Raw genomic sequence first — 22,529 nt, forward strand, 5'->3', positions numbered from 1 at the left:
CTGCTGGAATACTGCTGGAATACTGAAGACTTTGAGACATTTCATGGTTTGGTGCATTACCATTTTTTTTAAAATATGCACATACTTGTGGGAAGAGATTTTAAACTAGGGATGTCCCGATCCAATCACGTGATCGGAAATCGGCCCCGATCACGTGGTTTCAGACTCGATCGGAATCGGACGTTACCTCCCGATCAGGACTCGGATACATATGCAGGGTTTAAAATCCGGCATCAAGGTCTCGCTCTGCTCCGCGCCAGTGTACGCGCTGCGCTGCTGCGCGTGAACTGACGAGAAGAGAATAGGCTTGTTCGACCCCACGCGGCGCCACAAGAACCGGCAGCCGGATGATGTCAGAGTTTTGCGAGAGCGATTTAAAAGCAAACTCCTCCATATGATTTCGCGGGTCACTCTCGCGGTAGTCTGACGTCACCCGGCCGCCGATCGCTGCGGCGCCGCACGAAGTCGAACAAGCCCATTGACGTGTTTTCATTTATAGGCTTCACACTCGTGCGTGCAGGGAACCCACGACAAAACCGGGTTTTTACCGCTCATTTAAACGACGCGTTGATCGTTTTTGTCATCATGTGCTCAGACGCAGCTCCGCGTCTCAATCAGAACCTCAAGAACGCGCAGGATCATTTGATATTACTGGAGAGATGAGAGATAGAGAGAGAGGTAAGAATGGTGCCCACGTCGAAAAAACTTAATAGAAGTCTAGAAACAAAGTATTAAAGTATGTATAGCCATGTCACTCGTCTCATTACACTAGTTAACTGGATACAACGTATTGTATAGTTTAATAAAATAATGTATTTTGATTATACAAGTTAATTACGACCTAACTATAGGTATTTTACAACTAACTGCTGACCAGCTTAGGGAATCTCTATGGCTATTTTATAAGACATATTGCTGAATCAGTGTGTTGTTTTTCTTGTTAATTGAGTCTGGGTAGCCTATCTTATGCCTAGAATTAGTCAAGGAGGTTGATTCTTATAACTTCCTTCAAAGTTTGATCAATTGTGCATAATGACATGTGCAACAAATGCATATAGGATGTCAGACTCATACATTTGCATAATTTTAAGTTCAGGTTTTAAAGTTTGGGTCAACATGTGGCACAGCTTTAAAACTGAAACTTAAAATCATATCAGAGGTACAAAATGGCATTGAAACACGCCAGTGGCTTTGCTGTCATCAGGATTAAACATGTTACCCCTCGAACCCTCCCTCCCAACAGAGCATCCCCACAAAACAAATCCCAATTTAACCCCTGTACATATACTATATATATATTCTCATTATTTTTTAACACATATATAATTATGCGCTGGCAGAGAGTTAGACTCTTTTGACTCCACACAGAAACAGCAACGCTTGCGGCATGACATAAGGAACATCCTGGATCTGTTTTTTCGCTCTTCTTTATTTTTTTTATGTATTATAGAAGTATCGGATCGGGACTCGGTATTGGCAGATCCTCAAAATCAAATGACTCGGACTCGGGGGCAAAAAAACCTGATCGGGACATCCCTATTTTAAACATATGTACTATATGTTTGTGTAAGCTGAAAAGGTCCCTACAGTATGCTGCAGCATTTTCAGGATGCTGAAGGGACATAACCAATAACTAAATAATTTTTGGGAGAGATTCATTGTCTGACCAGCCTAGAAGTTTGCCTCGTATGTTGTCAGTCATATGACTATTACCAACATGGCTATGAATAAGTCAAGCTTCATGACCAATTTTTCACATCCCACTTGTGCTATAAACTTCAGGATAAATCTCTCTGTCCTACCTGATAAGAGACTCTAAAATAAGAGGTGAAGCGCCCTTCTGAAACTCGAGTTCCTTGTAATGCAAGGCCTTGGCATAGGCGCGACATTTAGCGGCTCTCTCTCCCAGCAAAACAATGCCATTGTCATCTCTCAAGGGAAGCGGGCCCTAAGAGACAAAAGTATAAAACAGAAGAGCAGAAAACATTAAACAGGGCAGAATAGAGCAGAAATCCAGCCCAACAAATGGCTGATGGTTAGCAAAGCTTATATAACAAACCCCTACTGTGCTAACTCTTCACCTCACAGCTTTAAAATCTTACTGCCCATCTGCTAAGTCATCACTGAAGGGTGTGAGCTGTACGTGCCGAAATAAAACCGAACAAATGTGCCATTCATTCCGACTTTCTGCAGATGATCTCATTGTGTTGAGGAATATGGAAAGAAATCGAATCGTCCCACAGCGCAGGAGAACTATAGTTTTCACTCTTAATCATTCAGTAAAATAGAAATTATGTTTATTAATTAACATTATTGACCTCGCTGGACAGGACACAGAAATAAATCTGGAAATGATTCAGAACAGCATCTCGCTTGCAGCTTGGATTTCATAGCGTTATTTTACAGTGTAGGAAAAATCCAAGCAGGACCTTCATTTCCTGCCAGATGCCTTTGAATAAGCACTTGTTTTCTTGTCAAGGTCAGAAGTGTTTAAAAATGAAATGCACATTACATATTTCACATCATATTAAAGGCTTTGAGAGACTTATGATTGGTATTATGGTTAATAACAATCAAACATATTTACTTAAAAATCACTGGTCTTTAAATTATTTATTAAAAATATCTTTATTGGCTGATGTCACCAATCCTTTCTCTTTGTTCACAGACTTAAAGAGGTCTCAGTTCATTTTCAAACAAACTCTTTGTTTGTGGTTCAACAGATATGTGAATGCACTTGAACCAGAGACAGCGCCAAACCAAATTCAGGATGTGATATCACGAGACGCGACCCTGATAATGACGTTTTTTTACAGCGGGATAAGCAAAAACAAAATGAGCAGAGGGAAAACATAGAGCAACTAAGAGGTAAAGAGCCTCATTAACATCTGGTCCATCAAGCATATGAAACATGACACTTTCACCCAAACTGCATAAAATTACTGGATCTTTTATATTTGATCAGTTCTAGGCTCACTGACATTAAGTTAGATGTCCAAATATCAGTTGTGAAACAAAATATCAATTTAATCGCCTGTGTGATAAGACACGAGATTAAACAACTCGGGGAAACGACCAAGTTGGGCTGAGAAAGTCTATTCTATTTCTGAAGCATCTGCCTGGAGAACGGCATACAATATCAACATGTCATTTGCGGTGCAGATGAGGGGCAGGAATCAACATTGGCATGGGGTCTAAAACCCAAGATCATTTCGACTCATTTCCATACACGCTGACAGGCAAGTGTTTTTAAAAGTCTTATTTGTGTTCACAGTCTGAAGGTTTCTAATTACGGCGCGATTTGAGAGGGCGGTTCGTCTTTATGTCAAACGAATTACGTTTCCGAATTACATTTCCGTTACAGAATTAAATGAATGCTGCTGTTGGATAACGGTTGGGTGCTGCTTTCAGTGCGAGTGTGGCTGTGACGTTATTGCTTGCGCCACTGGCAACACAAGGACCGGCTCATAATCGGAATGGCGTGAGACTGACCGGCCACTAAAGACGATTGGTGCATCTCTAGTGTAAAGACCTTCCAGCCCCTAACCACAGATCCTCATGGACTGTTAACATACAATCTACACAAAAATAGCAAAAGCGGCTCAAATGTTAAACTGAACACTGGATTCACCAAAGGTTTTCATGCCGCTGAAAGACATTCAGAGTTGTGTTTAAAACACCTGCTTCATCTAATTCAGTACCTACTGTCACAAGTCACTGACCTTGTCACTGTGTTCCATAAACTCAGCAAGGTTGAGCAGCGTCTGGGTGACCTCAGCGATATCCTGAGAGGTCAGAGCGAGCTCAATACTGCGAATCAGTTCATCCTGCTGGTCTTCACTGAGCTCTGACCAGCACGATAGGAACGCTGCGTTAAAAAGATCCCTGTGAAGACGACACATGAGAATAAAGAGGTTCAGACTGGAGAATACAGTGGAACATTCATTCTAAAAAAGGCATTTCTTGAAAGACATAAAAATAATAACAAAAAAAAAAACAATGTTGACAAAATGCCTATAATGTCTGAAAAATAATGTTATCAGAATATAGACATTGATAATCTATAATAGTTGCTTGTATATACACTTTGTGTACAGTTTGCAGACATTCCTGTTTTGCAAGAAATTATTCATTTTGTCTGGCATTATCAAAGTAACTGGGGTACAATTATAACCTGTCTGTCGTGTAAGGCTGAACCAAATGTCTTAAGATGTTATAATATATTATAACACACAGCATAATGCAGCATTTGTGTGCAGGTTCACAACAGAGACAAAATGCTTTTTAGTTTACATTCAGTAGTTTTATGGTGGGGCACTATGATATGTTTTTTAGTTATTAGACATTTTTGTGGCAAGGTTTGGAAATATCAAGGGACAGATTTACTAACAACTTGCGCCAGCACCAAGGTTATAATCGTTAACGAAAACGAACGAAAAAACGAAAACTAGGTGGGGAAAAACATTGTCGTTAACTGAAATAAAAATAAAAACGAGGCATTACAAAAAAACGATAACTAACTAAAACTGTAATGTGTGTCTGGCAAAACTAACTAAAATAAAATAAAATTATAGATTAAATGTCCTTAGTTTTCGTCTTTGTTAATGTCTTTCATAGAGCAAATTACGTTAAGCTTGAAATTCCTTTCCATGCGTCTCTCACTCGCGCTTCACACACACATTCGCGAATTAATGACTCATTTAAGTTGATTCCTTACAGGGTGTTGCAAGTAAATGAGTCTTTTGAGTCGATTCTTTACAAAGCAAATGGGTCAAACTGTTTGAAGTGGTTCGCGAATCAGTTTAAATGAATTGTTTAGATCGCTGGAAAAACTGAATCGTCTGATGCGGTTTTGCTCGTGTCTAGAAACACGCAGAACATAAAGAGTGTTGGATTACGTGAATATGATTTTACTAATCTTTTAACTAAAAGCAAAGCTTCACACGTGTACCCGCCATTATATATGCGCGGACCTGTTCGTCGTCAGAAACATTTAAACGCGCGCAACCTCCAGAAGCACTGTGTGAACACATGACTGCATGAAGAAAGTCCATCTATGATTGACGTTTGATTCGCTGTATACTGTACTGTGTATAATGTAAGTGCTCACAACACCCACACACACGTGACATGAGATTCACAACATAAGAAAACATGAGTTTTGTCTAAAATCAGTTTGTATTTTATGTAAGTGTAAACTGTCGATGTCCTCAGACCATCTAAGAGATTTTCTGAGTTAACTTTAATATGCATAACGTTAACTGAATGCAAAACTGTGTCGGTTAACTTGATAAGTCTGATATTTCAGCTATAAGCTGTATACATCAACCTTAAGACACAAGTTAATTTCATAAAAATGCTTGTCTATTCTGTGTTAGTCTAAAGTATTCTTTAATATGTGTTTGTGTATTTTGCAATTTTACACATATATAGCCTACTGTAGGCTTACATGCCTTTCAAAAGTTTTCAGACAAAACATGCAAAAATCATCAGTTTGCTGTGGAGTCAAGAAATGTCTAAACATTAAAAGATGAATAAAAAAGTACAGAAATGTCACCTGTTTTAACATGCACAATATTCCAACTCAATGACACAACACGTTTGTATTTTAATACTATCTAATGTGGCCACGTTGAGACCATTGACTCAGAAGTGTTCAAGTAATGAACTGTGTCCTAATGCATTAATTGTTCACACACATATGTAGTGTCAGTTTGATCCATTTATTTCGAGTTTTGCGTTTGGGCACAACATACAATTCAGCATTAAAGGCTGTTTTTCTTTGTTGTTAAAGCATGTATGTGTTGAAGGTTAATAAAATGTGACTTCTGTACTTCTGACACACTGATATTCATCTTACCAATTTCTGGTCTCCACAGCAAACTTTTACTGTCCTGATCCTTGTGGTGTGTACTCTGTGTGCATGTATTTTTTCTCAAGAATAACTAGTAACTTGCTACTTGAGTATTTTTTTCTTTAGTTACTTGTACTTTTAATTGAGTAAAGTTTTTGTCTACTCTTTCCACCTCTGGTTATTTGTCATGTTCTCTTCTCAGATTGAGCTCCCTGACAATCTGACAGAAATGTCTTGTTGTGGCTTAAAAATGGGTTGAATACATGCGGTTCATGTATGTCTTCTTTAGTCTGTTGGCTCTTTAAGTTTTTTACTGGCACACATCACATCTTACTGTGGAGTGTTGAACTTGAGACTGTTTACATATTTGTGCCCATATGTACATTTTATGAACTGGTTTTATTTTTGAATTAATATTTTCTAAAATTGTATGACGTTTTTGATGAGTTATTATCACACAATTCTTTTTCTGACCTTTTTTAATTTTTGCCCTTGAAAAATAACCCAAATTACGAAAAAGACTAAAACTAACACTAAAACTAATAAAAACTAAACTAAAACTAAGCATTTTCAAAAAATAAAAACTAAACTAAACTAGCAAACCCACTTTAAAAACTAATTAAAACTAAACTGAATTTGAAAACAAAAAGTCAAAACGAAATAAAAATAAAAACTAATGAAAAATTAAAAACTATAATAACCTTGGCCAGCACAAACCATTATTTTGTTGTTAAATAACGACAGTCATGATTTACTAAAGACGCGCAGTGGATAATTAGTGCTGAAAAGGTGTGCTTTAGTTATTTTTGCGACTGACCTTAATGCAAATGCATTTCTACGAGTTTCCATTTCAGATGCAAAATTTATGGGAGGAGATTATTTCAATGATTTATGCAACACAATTTATTAATGTTTGCGTGTGTGGTATTATTACTGGTATTTGCGCCATTATTTAACACAGAAAAAAGCATGTCTTAAATCCTTTTGCGCTTGAAATGGCTGCAATTGTTGCTGATAATAGAGGCATCACAGAGATCAGAGAGCGTGTGGTACAAGGCAGAGGATTTTTTAACACATAACAGTTTATTTGTAATGCCAGAGGAACATATTATTCAAAAATATTGTTTGCCAAGCCATGCTATTTTTATTTGCTGGTTCTTCCAGTTCTTTTCAGTGTCTTATGGCTTCATTAACTCGGATTTCACACCCAGCATTTTCAGCTTTGATGGCTGTGGTGCTGAATTCAAGCGCATCAGGTGTTAGTAGATCACCTGCACCTCAACAGCTCTGCTTATTTGCGACCCTGAACTAATTTTTGCTGCTCTTAGTAGATTGTGTTGGTCATTATGGAAATCAGCCGTTGTGCCTGTGTTATTTAATTTGCACCTTTTTAGTAAATAACCCGCAAATATTACCACTCCTATCAGTGCTTTTTTGGCATTGCACTCTCATGCTTATTTCCCTTGTTTAATAAATCAAGGCCTGAAGGTATAATATGTTTTGGTATCTATGAGTACTCTAAAATGGGTTGAGCTGGTAAAATGCATAAGCTCTCTAACTTAGAAACCACCTGTAACGTTAAAGTTTTGTCTTTGAAATAGTCTGTACCTATTTTTGGAGCTTCTGGTTATAAAAACCACACAGATTTTCCAGTAATCTCATTTTTTTTCATTCAAATTAAAGTTATTAATGTTGTGATTAATCTGGTTTGGTTTCAAGGTTTAGAGCTTAACAGGGTACATTTTAAACTCTTCTGGAGAGGATGCATGGAACAAATATTTTCACAACCAAGCTGCTGAAGTGTTAGCGTTTTCTAAAACGACAAGTAAACGGAGAGTAAATTTCACCTTGCAAGTGGTATATACGTCTGTGCCAGAGACCAGCAGGAACGAAGAGCAGGTGAGGACGATTCTTTCAGTAAAACCACGCTGAGACGTCTCAACCACTCCAGCCAATCATCTTTGGACACTTTTCTGGCTGCACCCCACGCCTGTAGACGATACAAACCGAGCTAATCAAGATTACAACATTTACATTTATTCATTTAGCAGACACTTTTATTCAGTGCGACTCACACATATTACCAGCAATTTGTCATAAAAGCCAACAAAGAAAGGTAGCTGTGAGATCAAGGGTCTGATTCAAAACCCAGAGCGGTGTACTGTAACTCTAGTAGGCGGCATTTTAAGGCAACAGCCAAAGCAAATGCTATTCCAAAAACTACTATTTATTCAGAAACAACAAAGATAAGCCACAGACTCATCTAAAAACCCACTGAGCCACATTTTGACTAAATAGGCATCCAGTTTCATAGACAGCATCTCAACCTCCATGAAATCTTGTAGGTAAATTGGAATGGCATACGTGCATCATGTGAACAGTGCACCTCATATAAATCATACTTTATACGTTTTCAAAGTTTACATTTTCATGGCCTAGTCCACCATCATTCATTTCACAGCAGTGGGTTTTGGGATCAAGCTTCCTGTGAAAGGTGCATGAAAAGCATTTGCTTTGAGATCGTGATTATATTTTCAGAAAATGCTGCCTCCTTGACCACACCTTTGGTTCTGAACAGAGACATCACAAACATCTGATCTATCTTTGATTAAAACTGATCTGGGCTTAGATGTGCTTCTGAACATTACTTCATTGTTGAATGTTTAAAGGGGACATATCATAAAAATCAGACTTTTTCCATGTTAAAGTGCTATAATATCAATTTTAACAAACCACCATTATGGTGATCAGTGTTTGCATTTTATCAACTCATTCGCATTTAAAGGGAAACACACAAAAAATGGCATATTTTTACCCGCACCTACAAAGTTGCAATATTAACATGCTTCAATAAATTATCTATATGGTATTTTGAGCTAAATCTTCACATACACAGTCTTGGCACACCAAAGACTTATTTTACATCTTTAAATAGTCTAATATAATTATTAATAGTTGGGCTAAAGATAAGTTTAATATGTTTAATATGAATATGTTTTTCACCTATGTTGTAAAATGTTTTTGAAATCAATTTAATTGAATTCTCTTTATTAAGATCTAAAGTTGCCTGGACTTTCTAGGCATTGATTGTATGTGTATTCAACATGTAACATATGCTACTGCATCTACCTATATGCAAGCTATGCATTTTAGAAAGTCATAATGGACCATAAATAAAGAGTAGTTGAAGTTAGCTAAACAGTCAATATTGTTTTAAATATTCTATTAAAGTCTGTGGTAAATCAAGGCTTTACCTAATATCATGATTTAAAGATGTAATGAATGACAGCTCATTCAATCACACACAAACCCAATAAAAGAAAATAAATCTTGTGGTTATAATCAGATTTCCGACGACAGAGCCAAAGCTGGTATATTTTTATCATGACAAACTGTTAGTGGCAGATGTGAACGTCAACCACAAAAACACAGACGGGTGCTCTTAATATGTGAGTGTAGAGATTGAATGTGACGCGTCATTCTACAGACCTTCTGAAGTGCTGTCGTGCTGACGTGTAGTTTCTTCATTGGTCCCGGTTCAACCGGACCACTAACCAGAGTATCGCTTTGATTACTGCGTAACTGTCTGTGCTGAAATATTAGAGGGTCTTCTTCCTCTTCTGCTAGAGTATAACCCTGAGAAAAGACAGACAGGTTACAAAAACACACACAGTTTGAGAAGACCCTGTGTGCACATGAACAACCATTAAAAACACCCTGTCAGTATCTGGCACTTTCCACAGGCAAAAGGCAAAAAAAGGACACAAAGTGGTCAATAAAATATGCCAGGGTTTACGCTTTCTACAGTTAAAACTATTTATTTTGTTTTTTATTTGTTTGAAATGTTTCTAACTATACTAAAAATGAGGACATCTGAAAATGTGACCCGTGGGAATGTGTACCGTCTAATTTTGAGCTAGAGGCAAAAGAAAGTATTGTCAATTTTGGTCAAAATTAAGGTTTTCATAAAAATAAGTGAACGTCATTTTACATTGCGACAACTCTATCCCCAAATGCTCAGAAAGGTTTAATAAATAACATATATATAGAAAACAGAAAGATATTTGTCCGCCAGTTACTTTCATCGGAAAATAAGCAGAAAAATAATTGAAAGAGCTAAAGTATGACAGCACCCTTTCTGTATACCAGCAATGTGTGTTGGCACTTCTGTGTTGGTAAGAAATATCATGCATGACAACGAGACAGGCAAATTGTTTTTGGATGGCAAGGGGCCACAGGCTGAAACAGGAAGTCTGGGTTCACTAGCAAAGAATGATCGGTGATTCACACAGGGGGCCAACTACAGGAAATGGAAGCACGCCTCTCCAGAAGAACACAAGAGGCGTTTTGTTTTAAACGAGACCCTCTGATGAGCTTAAAATGTCGCCAGGGACTGACTTTACGTAGAAAAACTACTTTGGCTAAGGACGATTATGTGTGTAGGCTTGTAGAGGGCAGGACACTGACCTTTACGATTCGACAGATGAGCACATCATAACGTTGATGGTTGATGCGATGTTTCAACATGACTTTATTCACCATGGGGATGAAGATCTGGTACTGTGGAAAATAAACATACAACGCAAAATCTTTACATGTATTTTAAAACCACAGTAAAAATGCTACTAAACATAAGATTTTATATTTAACATATTAATGCTAATATATAAACAAACTATATCTAAAGCCCGGGATACACTGCACAATTTTTGACTGTCCTAGATGAAAGATTACTGTCGATTTCTGTGATTGTGGATCGATGGTCCTATGTCATACAGTGAGAGAGGTTCAAAGATGGTAGTTTTCCCAGCCTTGCAACCAAAGATAGCCAAAGATAGTTTTCGAACAGTGTCTGAAATTCAGCATGATCAACGCACAGTGTGTTTGCTGCTACGACCTGCGTACCAGTATTTGTTTACCACTAGTGCATGCTGATGACGTTGCGCTAACGTGTGTCACAGCCTTCGATTCAATAGGTGTCATCATCATAAAGTCATACCCAAGTTTAAACGATCCATGTCGCACAGTGTGATAAGGTTGTAGGATCGCAAAAATCCTGCAGGCTTAACGGTGTAGCGGAGGATTTTCTCTGATTTTAGAAAAGAACCGCCTTCTTCACTTTTTAAAAAAATGCAATTGCGCAACAGTCCTGATTGACAACTAGGAGGACCAATTGTCTTGATGATCCACCCGGAAAAAGAAAATCCTTCGCAAAAAGAAGTCAATTATTTTGTTACTCAAGAACAGGTTTAGAAATCAAAAAAACAAATTCCAAATTGTAATAAAACCTTTTAAAATGATTAGCATTGCCAAATGGCCCTCAGGTATTAAAGTTAAGTCAGTACTGCAAAAAGACTTCTACTGTTATTTTTCATAATAATGGAAGTTTCAAGTCCCACATCCCTCACATGAGAAAGTATTCATACTGGAATGATCATTTATATTCCATACAGTATAAGAAAATGCTTCCAAGTGTTGGAGGTGAATGTGTGCATACACAGATGTGTCCTAGAGGTCCATGTGTGCATGTCACTAAAGCCCTTTTACTTGCCAGTACACAAATAACAATGTGTTGTTCCTCCAAGTCAGGAAACTGAGGATTGTGGGTTGCAGTGATCAAAAGCAGCAGCGCTCATGATGGCCATATGTTGCCTGGTAATTTTAAGAGGGAACGAGTAAAGCAATGACCTCAACTCTCTCTCTCTCTCTCTCTCTCTCTCTCTCTGATTGAAAGCCTCTTTGCTCACTTAGTGAGACACTAGGAAATCATTAGACGGCTGCTTACAACAAAGTGACGTTCATAAAGTAAACTTATGGGGATTCTACAGTTTTTTTCCACAAGATGACGCCATTATGGCTTCATTAAAGGCCCAACTAAATGTCAGAAGTGAACACAAGGGCACATGGAAACTTTGTCTACATCACGTACACTTGCAGACTGGACATCTACCTTTTTGCCAAGCTGAAAGACCAACGAGGACAGCGTGTCCATTGAGGTGTTTCGCAGCTCCGGAGTGACGTCGAGGGTGCGCACGATCGGGTGAATAATTCTGGAGGCGTAATCTGTGAAATCCAGAGACTCAGTCAAGCGGTCTAAAGTCTCTAAAGCCACCCTGAGGAGCAGAATAAAACAAACAACGGTGAATTGAAACAACACAGCTTTCTGGGGTTATTTACTTATGCGAGTATGAAAGAACCAAATATGTACATTTTTTGAATAAAATAATTGCAATAATAGGGAGGTGTACAGTAGGTGACGGGGTAGACTTGCCAAGCTTAATCTGTAGTTGCTTCTGTGTTTTTACTTTAACATTGCTACGTGGTTGTTATGGTGTGTTGTCACTGGCCAAAGAGTCAACAAGAACACGAGTATTTTCAAAACCATTCATCCACACGTGTTTGTGGTAAGGGTTATATCACCATGTGTTGGTTTGGCATGCTCTTGATAACACTTCATAGCACGTTATTGCATTTTCGTGTGGACAGAGACTATTTTTAAAACAAAGGATGAAAAACTTACCCGTGTATGTGTGGACTGGGCCTATGACATTGAGGCTGCTCGATTAAGAGTTATTTAGGTAAAATTCATAATCGTGATTATTTTACACAATTACTTCGAGAAGATGCATTTAATTAACCTTTTTTTTAAGTAAGTTTTGCAATAGGCTGTATGTGTCAAAGCAGTGGGCCTTACAAACACATTGGTCCAACAGCACGCAATTAATATTTTAATGGCACAATAATTGTTTTACCTCAATTATCTTGTTTTTGTAATTGTTTGAATCAAAAATTAAAATTGAAAATCAAAAACGATTAATTGCACAGCCCTAGTGGATACTGGAGGTGTAAACCGGACCGTTTGTTACGATTAGATACAATGTCGAATTTCTCCGCCAGCGATGCAATTTTTACATTTATACATTGAAAACTTCTTCGATGCAATTATGTTTCGATGCAATTCGATTCATTTATTGGTTTATTTTTTATGTGCCTAGTTAAACAGTTACATTTTTTATAACTTACAAATGAAACTAAAATATATTACATGAACATTTAATTAAATGTCACAATCTCTGTCCCAATTGTAACATTTACAAAACAAACTAACAAAAATAAACTTTGTTAAATAAAGTAAAAGTTAATGAGGGAAAAAATGTCACATAAAATCAAACTTATGATGGCAACAGTCAAAGTTCAGTATTTTGTGCAAAAATGTGCAATAGCGAGAGTCACTGATGTATTAAAAATATGAAGTTAAACGAAAATGTGCACTTTGGCAGAAATGCATAGATAGATCAAGAAATAAGGACAAGCTAAGAGTGTCAAAATAAAAGGTACCTCATATCTGTATTTTATGTGTGGCATCGATGCATCATATCGTTAAAAATTCAATCAAAGTATCAATTCATATCAATGTATTTTAGCAGATACGTCTCAAGTCACTCCTTTAATGTAAGTTTATAAGAATTCTCTATGACGTTAAAATCTTCTAGAAGCTCTATTACCCTAGAAAAAGGACACATCTGTACCATGGTACGGCCAATAAAATCAAGCACTTTAATAAAATACAATCCGTGTCTAACTTTCCCTTCAACATTCGCTCCTAAACTCTGCTCAACACTCTGTCAGTAAAACAGCAAGGATCAAACACAGATTTTTGTCTGTAAAAAAGTTTTTCAGGGAATAATGAAGAAACGGCTGGCCAAACCGATTGGTTTCATGTGTCACCTGACTCGCTTCTGTCCTCATCAACATTGAAAAAACTATTTTACTGCATTAAGCTCAATATGGTCACTCTTAAAGTTAATTTATCCACTTAATACACATTACTGGCCTTACTGGATTCAACAGTGTATGTTACAAAAAAAACATCAAAACAGATTAACATTTGACACCTTTAAAAGATTTTATCTAGGTGCATGGGCTCTACTGGTAATGTATAACCTGACACTAGCAACACCAGTGTCATGGGTTTGAATTTCAGGGAAAAGTTGCTTTGGATAAAATACACCATATGAAAATACGCCATAATAAATGATTTGTAAAAGCTGTTTTGTGTTATCTATAAATATTTTTGTAGATATTGTAGCAAAAAGGTGTTTACAGAGTAGTATAGAAAATAAAGAATTGTCCACATAAAGCAGTGGTCTTCACTATTTTTTTCATGCGAGCCACACTGATAGGTCAGGGTCAATAGGAGAGCCGCCTTTACCACAAAGTATTAAAAGTTACACCCAGTCATAAATAGCATGTCTGCTTATCAATCTGTCAACCTGTTGCAATGCAATAAATACAAGGGCAAATCATTCTTTATCAATTACCAGTCAAATTTGTATCTGAGACAATATGTCCCTTAATGACAAAAACAGGATTTAAATGCTAAGCATTCATATAATATGCTTATGCAGTGCTCCCCAAACCACCAGGGGGCCACCTTTCTCGTAATTTCATGCGGCGCTGCACAGAACTGTTGGTGAGTGACATAACTGTGCCGCGAGAACAATTTGAAAGCATAACAAGCAGTCTGATCTCACGGTACTTTGACGTCATATGACGTTCGCTCTGTGCAAGCGCTTCATGCGATTGAATATGCTTATCGACGTGCATCTTGATCTTATAGGTATCGGTTTTCTAACAAAGTTAGCGTCCGGAGCAGAAAAGACAGAAAAAGCACATCTGCATGATCATATCACTGTATTATTTACTGCCTTGCGAGCCACAAATTAAAGCTTGCCGAGCCGCGCAATGAAGAACACTGACATAAAGTATGTAATAAAATGCTGTATTTTTCTGTAAGATCATTGATATAATGGATGATCAGTGCAAGTATACTCACTTTCGGGCCTGCAGTGGGACATCAGGGGCATCGAACAGTTTAACTATGGGCGGCAGCAGCAGATGAAGGTAGTCGTCCAGGTTTGCTCCAAACAGTTGGATGGCCACGAGCAGCTAGGAAACAGGAATAAGAGTATGTGTGACACATCAGAAAAACAGTGCATCTCGCTAAAAACGGTCTAATCTTATTGAGCTGTGCTGTTTATGTGAGCATTTTAAGTTTGAGTCTGACACGCGTCATTGTCTGATCCTGATGTTGAAAGTAAGAAGCCTTAAATAAATCTCGAAATCAGCAAACTTTGGGTGTACTTGCATTATGTGTATTGTACTGTACCCGAGTACGTTTGACCCCATAAGGCAAAAAAATACATTTCTTTGGCCAAATATTTGCTAAATACATTTTGTAGAAAGTAAAGCATAATTAAATATAATTTTGAAATTAGAAAATATATTTAGTTTTAACCTTCATATGTTTACAAAGTATAAAAGTTTGTATAAAATGTAAAAAGTATAAGTATAAAATGTACGAGTATGTATAAAATATAAAATAGTAAGTATATTTTTGCTGTTAAAAATATCCTTAAATTGAACATTTTCAAAACCTTTATGTTTACAGGTTTGTAAAGTTTTACTTTCAATGCGACGTGAAAATAAATGCTTGAAAATATATTTATTTTTAAAATACATTTCAAAATATACAAAAACTAGCCAAAAAAAATATTGGTGAAAAATACATTTTCGTAAACATTTTAAAATATATTTTGGCACATATATTTTTGAATTTTTTTTGTATATTTTGCATAATTATATTTGATTTTTTTTTGGCTAGTGTGATCACTCTGTACTGTACCAGGGTGTGGTAAGCTTAAGCGTACCCTGGTTCAGTTTGCAGAGGTGGTCTCGGCACGGTTCACAGGGGGCAGCGCAAGTTCAGGGGAATGCAAAACTTTAGCGTTCACTAGCTGCGTTTTTATTACCCTTTAAATTGCATAAATTGACATTGCGTATTGAAAATACGGCCAATGGAATCACGTCAATTTCACGAAAACTCCCATATATCGCAAAAAAGTTTTTACGCTTACATGAGGTGGTTTTTCAGACGCTTCTGAAAAGGTGCATTTCGTAAAACTGCAATGGAAATAGTTCACATTTTCAGGTCACCTGATGCAAGCAAGTCACATAATCATCATTTGAATATGACGCAGTATGTACTAAAACCTCCTAAAAACACTTCAATACGTGTCTGCTCCCAAGTATAAAAGCTTTTTTATAATGTACTATTACCTCCAAGAAACACCTATATGTTGCCGCTCCCAAGTATAAGGGGCTTTCCTTGGCACTAATGTTTGGATAATACTCTTACGCCTCATTCGGTTAAAAATAATGCCAAGCGCAGTGGATGTGATATTAGTACACCTACCAAAATCAGTCGACGTGATGTTTGGAATGACCTCATCGGTTATCATAGATTCATGGAAATGCTGTCATTTCGCAATAGTCTTTTGTTGACATTTAGAAAATAACACTAAAGTTTTGCGCAAATCTGCAATGGAAACGCAGCTACTGTAAACACTCCGATATGTGCAGCACAAATACATACAGGCACGTATCACCACATCCAAAATGACCCCAGATAACAGAGGTGTGTTTGACATCATGTACGCTGCACAGACTGAATAATTAACTACGAGAGATTTAAAAGCATATTAGGAGCGGTTTGCCCTCAAATCACTCTCATGTTGCTTTAATGTCACGCCAACCAATCTCCACAGCGCACATGACTTTAAACACATCTAATAAGCCATAAACTCATAATTACGATGAACTCCATCAAGCATATCTTCCAGTTTTCTTCAAAACAATCGGCCCGCTTAAGTATAATATTAGCACGCCTTTTGCCTCAAGACTGGTATCATATGTTTATTTTAGTGCCAACTTTCTCATTTAAACACTATCAATACAAAAAGTGGTTAAAAAGGTGTGTAGGAAAGATGGCCATCATTTGAACAAACCATAGTTTAAGACCTGGCAAACGTCTACAGAGCTGCACAGAGCTTTTGTTTTCTATCTCTCCCATAATAACTGGCAGGTGGTTTACGGCTCCCTCAGGATGACCTCAATGCTCTCGCAGACTCTTTAAGCAGACGGTGGTTATGGCCTGTCCAGCCCTTCTCTTTATTCTGCTGAGCAGACTGTGGATGTGGGCCTGAATAACTGAAGAAAGATCTGTGGCTTTGGCTTGTAGCCGCACACGTCTGTCAGGGGAGAATTTCTCCAGACGTCTGATGATTGACGAGCACTGGGAAGCTCTCGTATTCTTTCTTCTGAAGTGTGAAGGGAGATTTTCACGAGCCACAATCTGGCCAGGATCACGTGTCTATCTACAAACTTTGCTGCAAACTACTTCTTTGATTTATTACAGTGCTCTCTGGAATACTGGTTTGTGATTGGTCAATGAGGCATTCAGTCATTGAATACTGTGGTCTGATTACCAGTAAATGATGATCCCATCTCAGTCTATTTCAATTGAAATAAATATCTGAAAAACTCAGATGCAAAACCCTCTAAGTGCGTTTCACATGTTGTCTAGTAAATGAGCTTTTTGTTATCAGACTTTTCCCACCAGTGTTTAAAAAAAAAGTGGCAGCATTTTTTATGATTTTACAAAAATGTAATGCCTTCCAGAAAAATGTATTCTTTAAATATATAAACATACAATATATCAAAAGAAAGAACAGAAATCTTCAGTTGTTCTCTTTATATCACCTCTCAAAATTTTGAACAAAAAGCTGAGATAACTGCAAGGAAGCATTTTCTCTTAATTGAAAAAATAACTTGTCAGTGGTGGGTAAAGAGTTAATGGATTCTGCCAACAGAGCGGTATTTCTGAATGAGCTGAGGCCGAGATTATTTAAGCGAAAGTATTTGATAAATGTATAATGCCGAGAGCATTCAGTTAATATCATTATCTCTTTTTGGTGGCGTTTAGAGGCTTTTGCATCTGAGCTCCTCATATTTTTCTTTCTATCTATCTCTTTCTTTCATTCAATCATTCCATTTATTAATTTATAAAATTCAGTCAGACAGCCACTACTTGTACAATAAGCTCCTTCAGGTTAATACAAGACCTGACAATCTGCTTTGTGACAATCACCTTATCTGTGGTTATCTTACAATAATGATGGCGGCGTATGAATTAGCTAACAAATTCTCCTTAAATTTGTTTTCGGAAGGAAAAAACACAAGCCAAATTCTGACAGCAAAGTCTTTTTCAGAACTCTGAGGTGTCAGATCTGTAGTATTTATGTCTTGTAAATATGTTTCAAGTAAAAATAGCCTATTTCTAAACATTATGCATAACAAATGTTTATTTAGTATCACCAATTTTCAGTTGGTTTCTAATTTACTATAATTACATTTGTCTTATATCGGCCACATTGCTTTCTCAATATCGACACAACAGAGCTGTAAATTTGTGGTATGTTCGTCAGAGTAGCACAGACGATTTTATATGAGATGACTTCACCGCTACCCAAACATAAACCCGTCACATTTTCAAATAATTTAAAACAGGAATCGCAGACATGAGCACAGACGTCCAGGGGCTCACTGAGACAGTTGGGTATTCGATTACAGTATAAGAGAGTATTTATTGTTTTAGTTGTGAAGCACAGATAAGAAATGACTCACTAAGTTGGAAAGAACGAATACAATATTAAAGGATTTCCTCTGCCGCCTAACTGACCTCACAATGATCACTAGTGATAGTATTGGTTTATTTTGCTCACATGTTCACGTGTAAGTGTGCAAGTAAGGCTGTGTGTTTACCTTGATGGTGACACTGCGTCCAGGGCTGCCGTCGTGCATGAAGACTCGCAGCATATGTGGGATCAGCTGAGGGAGATAAAGTTTGAACTCTCCACCTAAAGCCACCACGATCTGCTCGATCAGCAGTATGATGGTGTTCTGCATGGGATTGTTTGGAGTCCAGTATTCCTGCAAAAACAAAACCACCAAATCACATCGTTTCCAAATGTATACATGGTTTATTCAGAACTGGACACTATAACCTGTAGCTTAATATGTGATGATTCAGTGGCCGAGTTTTTTTCATCAATTAACAATCATTTTTTTTAGTAGCATTTATATACATACTCTAAACATATATAATATTAATCCCTAGTTCGACCTGAAATGTTTAAAGGTGCCAAATAAAGCATTAATACAATATTACATCAGGTACATTTACATAGACACCTTTTGCCTGCATCGAATGAAATCATTCTGATTGATAAATCCTATCATAGCGTTCACATGAACACTTAATAATGTGATCGGATTAATGTGCATGTTTATATGGTACAAGCGTTAAATCAGATTTCATCATATGACATGCGCACATTGCACAAATGTAGTTTTGCGCTGTTTTAAGATATGCATACAAGCCATCCTCCTAAAATGGCTGTGCGTCTATTTCAGGTCATAAAAAAATAAACGACAAGCACATGGAGCTTTGTGCCGTGCTGATTATCAAGCAGCAGCAAAAACACCCATTTACGTGTGCCCAAAAAGTGTGTTTGACCCTGTGGGAATACCAAAATTTATGACACAACTTTTAGACAGAGAGAAAAGCTTGGAGAAATGTAAGTGAGGAAATTGGACTACCTGATAAGTGCGTTTAAGCACTTATTGCGTGAGTGACATAAAAAAACAAGCACTCCCACGAGTAGGCCTAATCTGCACGCACCATAAAACAGTTAGATATGCTGTCATGCATGAAGATAGTTTTATTCTGCACTTTAAATTCAGTAGGACTGCAATGAAACAAACTGGAGTGCAATAGAGGGATGAGATGATGTGAATGGAAAGAATGATCAGACACTTCATAAAACTGTCAATAATCCATCGGGTGAGGACTAAAAAAGACAGAAACGCAAAGAGTGTCACAGACGTTCTGACCTGCCAACACTTTTATAAGAGAGCTTTAAATGGCTCTTCCTGGCCCATATCAGGCTGCAGGATTACAGCAGGGGTTCACATAAAAGAAACCGCTCTTAATGGGACTACCATGCCCTGACTTTTACCACCGAGCAACCGACTGCTCTAAATCACGATCCCTCAAATGCTAAAAACATTTCTAAAGTAAAGCCTAGCAAAGAACAAAACACTTAGCCAGCAAACATTTAGCCTTTGTGCTCAAATACATTGGTGTCAAAAGCAGGCAGGTGTGCGTGACTCTTACCCGGATGAGCGTGAAGATATCGTCCATGTACGGCCGGATGTGGATCTTGACAAAGCACACAACCATCCCCATCTGCTGGAAAAGAAACTGAGGGAGAAAAAACAAATAAGAGTCAAAACGCCAGGTACAAACAATACTTACACACTAAATTGATTGGAGAGCATAAAAGTTACACATCAACCACAAAACTGAACAAATTATCTAGTTATAGACAGTTTAACAAGTAACAACATAAAAAAATGGCTTTCGTTGGACAAATGTAACTTCCGGTAAACTCCGCAAAGAATCAATAACAATAGAATCCTTACAAGGGTCGTTCACATTATAAATATTAAAAAATATATAGTTTTAAAAATCATAATATATTAAAGAGAATAGCAGAGTTCACACCACAACTATAACAATATACTTTACTATGAACACTGTCGCTGTGATCACTTTCTGGGTGATTTTTTTCCAACTGATTAACGAAAAACCATTGACAGCCAATCAAATCTATTTGAACTTTAAGCGCACGCACATTTGACAAATGACACTCCTCAATGCTGAGGTCCATAACATAAAATAATCCAGCGCTGATGCAGTTGCTGTGAAATTGACTATGTAGTGCTTTTTACTTTAATAGATTGACTACGGTAAAAGGTAAGATATAACCTTACACAAACTACTAGATTCACAGTTCAGAGTTATGTTAAAGTTCGAGTTACGTGAGGACATCTGCTGGTTATTCTCGCTGTGTAAATGCAACAAGAAAAGCATATTTACACATTCAGTGACAATAGTAAAAGTTTTTATTACAGGAAATATATGCAATATTATTGTATAGTAACGCGAGTCCCGCAAGTGTGAGCGAATTAACAAAGTTATCGTCCGGTGATGTGGACGCTCATATAGCTAACATTACAGTTAACGTTATAGTTATCGTTAAAGTTTAGAGTTTATTTCTGAATAACAAGCAAAATAAACAACAAGTAGATTACCTTAGTTCAAATCACAGATAAAGCGTATTAAAAACTACACTGAGATAACATTACTAGTGATGCACCGATGTATCGGCCGCCGATATTTATCGGCCGATTTTTGATGGATTTGAAACCATCGGCATATCGGCAATAGCACGAGAAAGGCCGATACCGATTGTTTATTAATTAACCGCATAAAGGCAATGAGTTGCATGTCTGTTGTTCAATCAAAATGATTTAATGTTCTGGTGTGCACTAAACTTAAGCACCGACAGAAAACCTTTGTTGAGCTGGCTCAAATGTCTTGGACAATAAAAGAAACAGACTGCACTTTAGTGGAGGAAAAGAAGTCCAACTTTTTTTGATGTAGCAATATTTATACTCTGTTTAAAGCAATAGCACTGGCATTATTAATGAAATCCAATATGTCAAAAATGAGTCAATGTTGTTAATAAAATAAATGCTGAATAGCAAAAACCACCTTTGAAGGTTGTCATGTTGTCTTATTTTATTTGTTTTAGCTTAAAGGCGGAGTCCACGATGTTTGAAAAACGCGTTGGAGAAGGAGACGGGCCGACTACCAAAACACACTTATAGCCAATCAAATCAAATCAAATGCCGGGTTGCGTATGTGTGGGGCGGGTCTATCAACAGAAGGTCCAGATTCTATTGGGGTAGAGGCGTGTTTGTTTAGGTGATTTCAAATATCAACATTGGCTTTCAAACATCATGGACTCCGCCTTTAATTTGTGCCTCTCTTATTATTATATAACTGTATAGTATGCTATACAAGTGTTTAATATTGGTATCGGCCCAAAAAATCCTGTCGGTGCATCCCTTAACATTACTGTGTAAAATAAATGTATACAATGTTAACTACAGGTCAGCTGCCAAACCTCCCTTCACATAGCGCTGATTCATGATCGCTGCCTACCCTTGTCTTTAGGAAACCAAAACATTTGTTATTTTTGACAATGTATTTGTTTCCAAGTTCAGTTTAGCCACTAGCAGACCATTAACCTCCTAAGACCTTATTATATTTATTGGTTCTTCCTAACCCCAAAACAGCTGTAAGAAATCTGACAAAATAACACAAGGACAAACCAAAGCCCGGGTCTTAGTAGGTTAAACAAACAGAGTCGTCCAGACGTGTAACCGTGTCAACGCGCGTGTGTCCGATGAAACGGTCTATATTTATAAGAAGCAATAATTTTAACCACTTCTTGCTCTGTTATTGTACAGTACAGGTGTTTCTCTGACCTAAAACTGATGTCTATCTCATAAAAGAGACAATATAGTGTTTGTATCACGTTACAGCGACGTACCTCTCTGATGCTGGCATCACAAACCCTGATAACATTCAGGAAGGTGGGCATGACCTGGGGCAAGAACTGCACGCATTTAAGGCCTAGCGATTTGAAGATGAAGGTGACGGCCTGCACCACCATGGTGTGGTGATTGGACAGTGATGGGTCACGGAGGATACGCATCAGCGTCACTATGGCGACTGCCGGGTAGAACTCGTCTAATGGCAGGTTGCCCATGTTGACCAGCATCTCACTGGTACTGTAGTCAGCTGTAGAGTACACACACACACACACACACATTTTTTTATGTAGTATTTCAGTTAGGATTA

The 22,529-nt window shown here is 37.5% G+C and overlaps 1 protein-coding gene across 1 annotated transcript in view; it reads right to left on the reverse strand.

The window, feature by feature from the left end:
- The window catches only part of mtor (mechanistic target of rapamycin kinase), a 146,150-nt gene that overhangs the window by 100,516 nt on the left and 23,105 nt on the right, over positions 1-22,529 (reverse strand). The window contains exons 19-28 of the mRNA XM_073867426.1: positions 22,219-22,469; positions 19,932-20,018; positions 18,518-18,685; positions 14,691-14,803; positions 11,805-11,967; positions 10,322-10,414; positions 9,344-9,490; positions 7,702-7,844; positions 3,723-3,885; positions 1,803-1,948 (exon numbers count right to left, since the gene is read on the reverse strand). Coding sequence (XP_073723527.1) covers positions 1,803-1,948; positions 3,723-3,885; positions 7,702-7,844; positions 9,344-9,490; positions 10,322-10,414; positions 11,805-11,967; positions 14,691-14,803; positions 18,518-18,685; positions 19,932-20,018; positions 22,219-22,469 — 1,474 coding nt within the window. The remainder of the gene's footprint in view (positions 1-1,802; positions 1,949-3,722; positions 3,886-7,701; positions 7,845-9,343; positions 9,491-10,321; positions 10,415-11,804; positions 11,968-14,690; positions 14,804-18,517; positions 18,686-19,931; positions 20,019-22,218; positions 22,470-22,529) is intronic.

This window comes from Misgurnus anguillicaudatus, chromosome 5 (assembly GCF_027580225.2).
Source record: "Misgurnus anguillicaudatus chromosome 5, ASM2758022v2, whole genome shotgun sequence".
Taxonomy (NCBI): domain Eukaryota; kingdom Metazoa; phylum Chordata; class Actinopteri; order Cypriniformes; family Cobitidae; genus Misgurnus; species Misgurnus anguillicaudatus.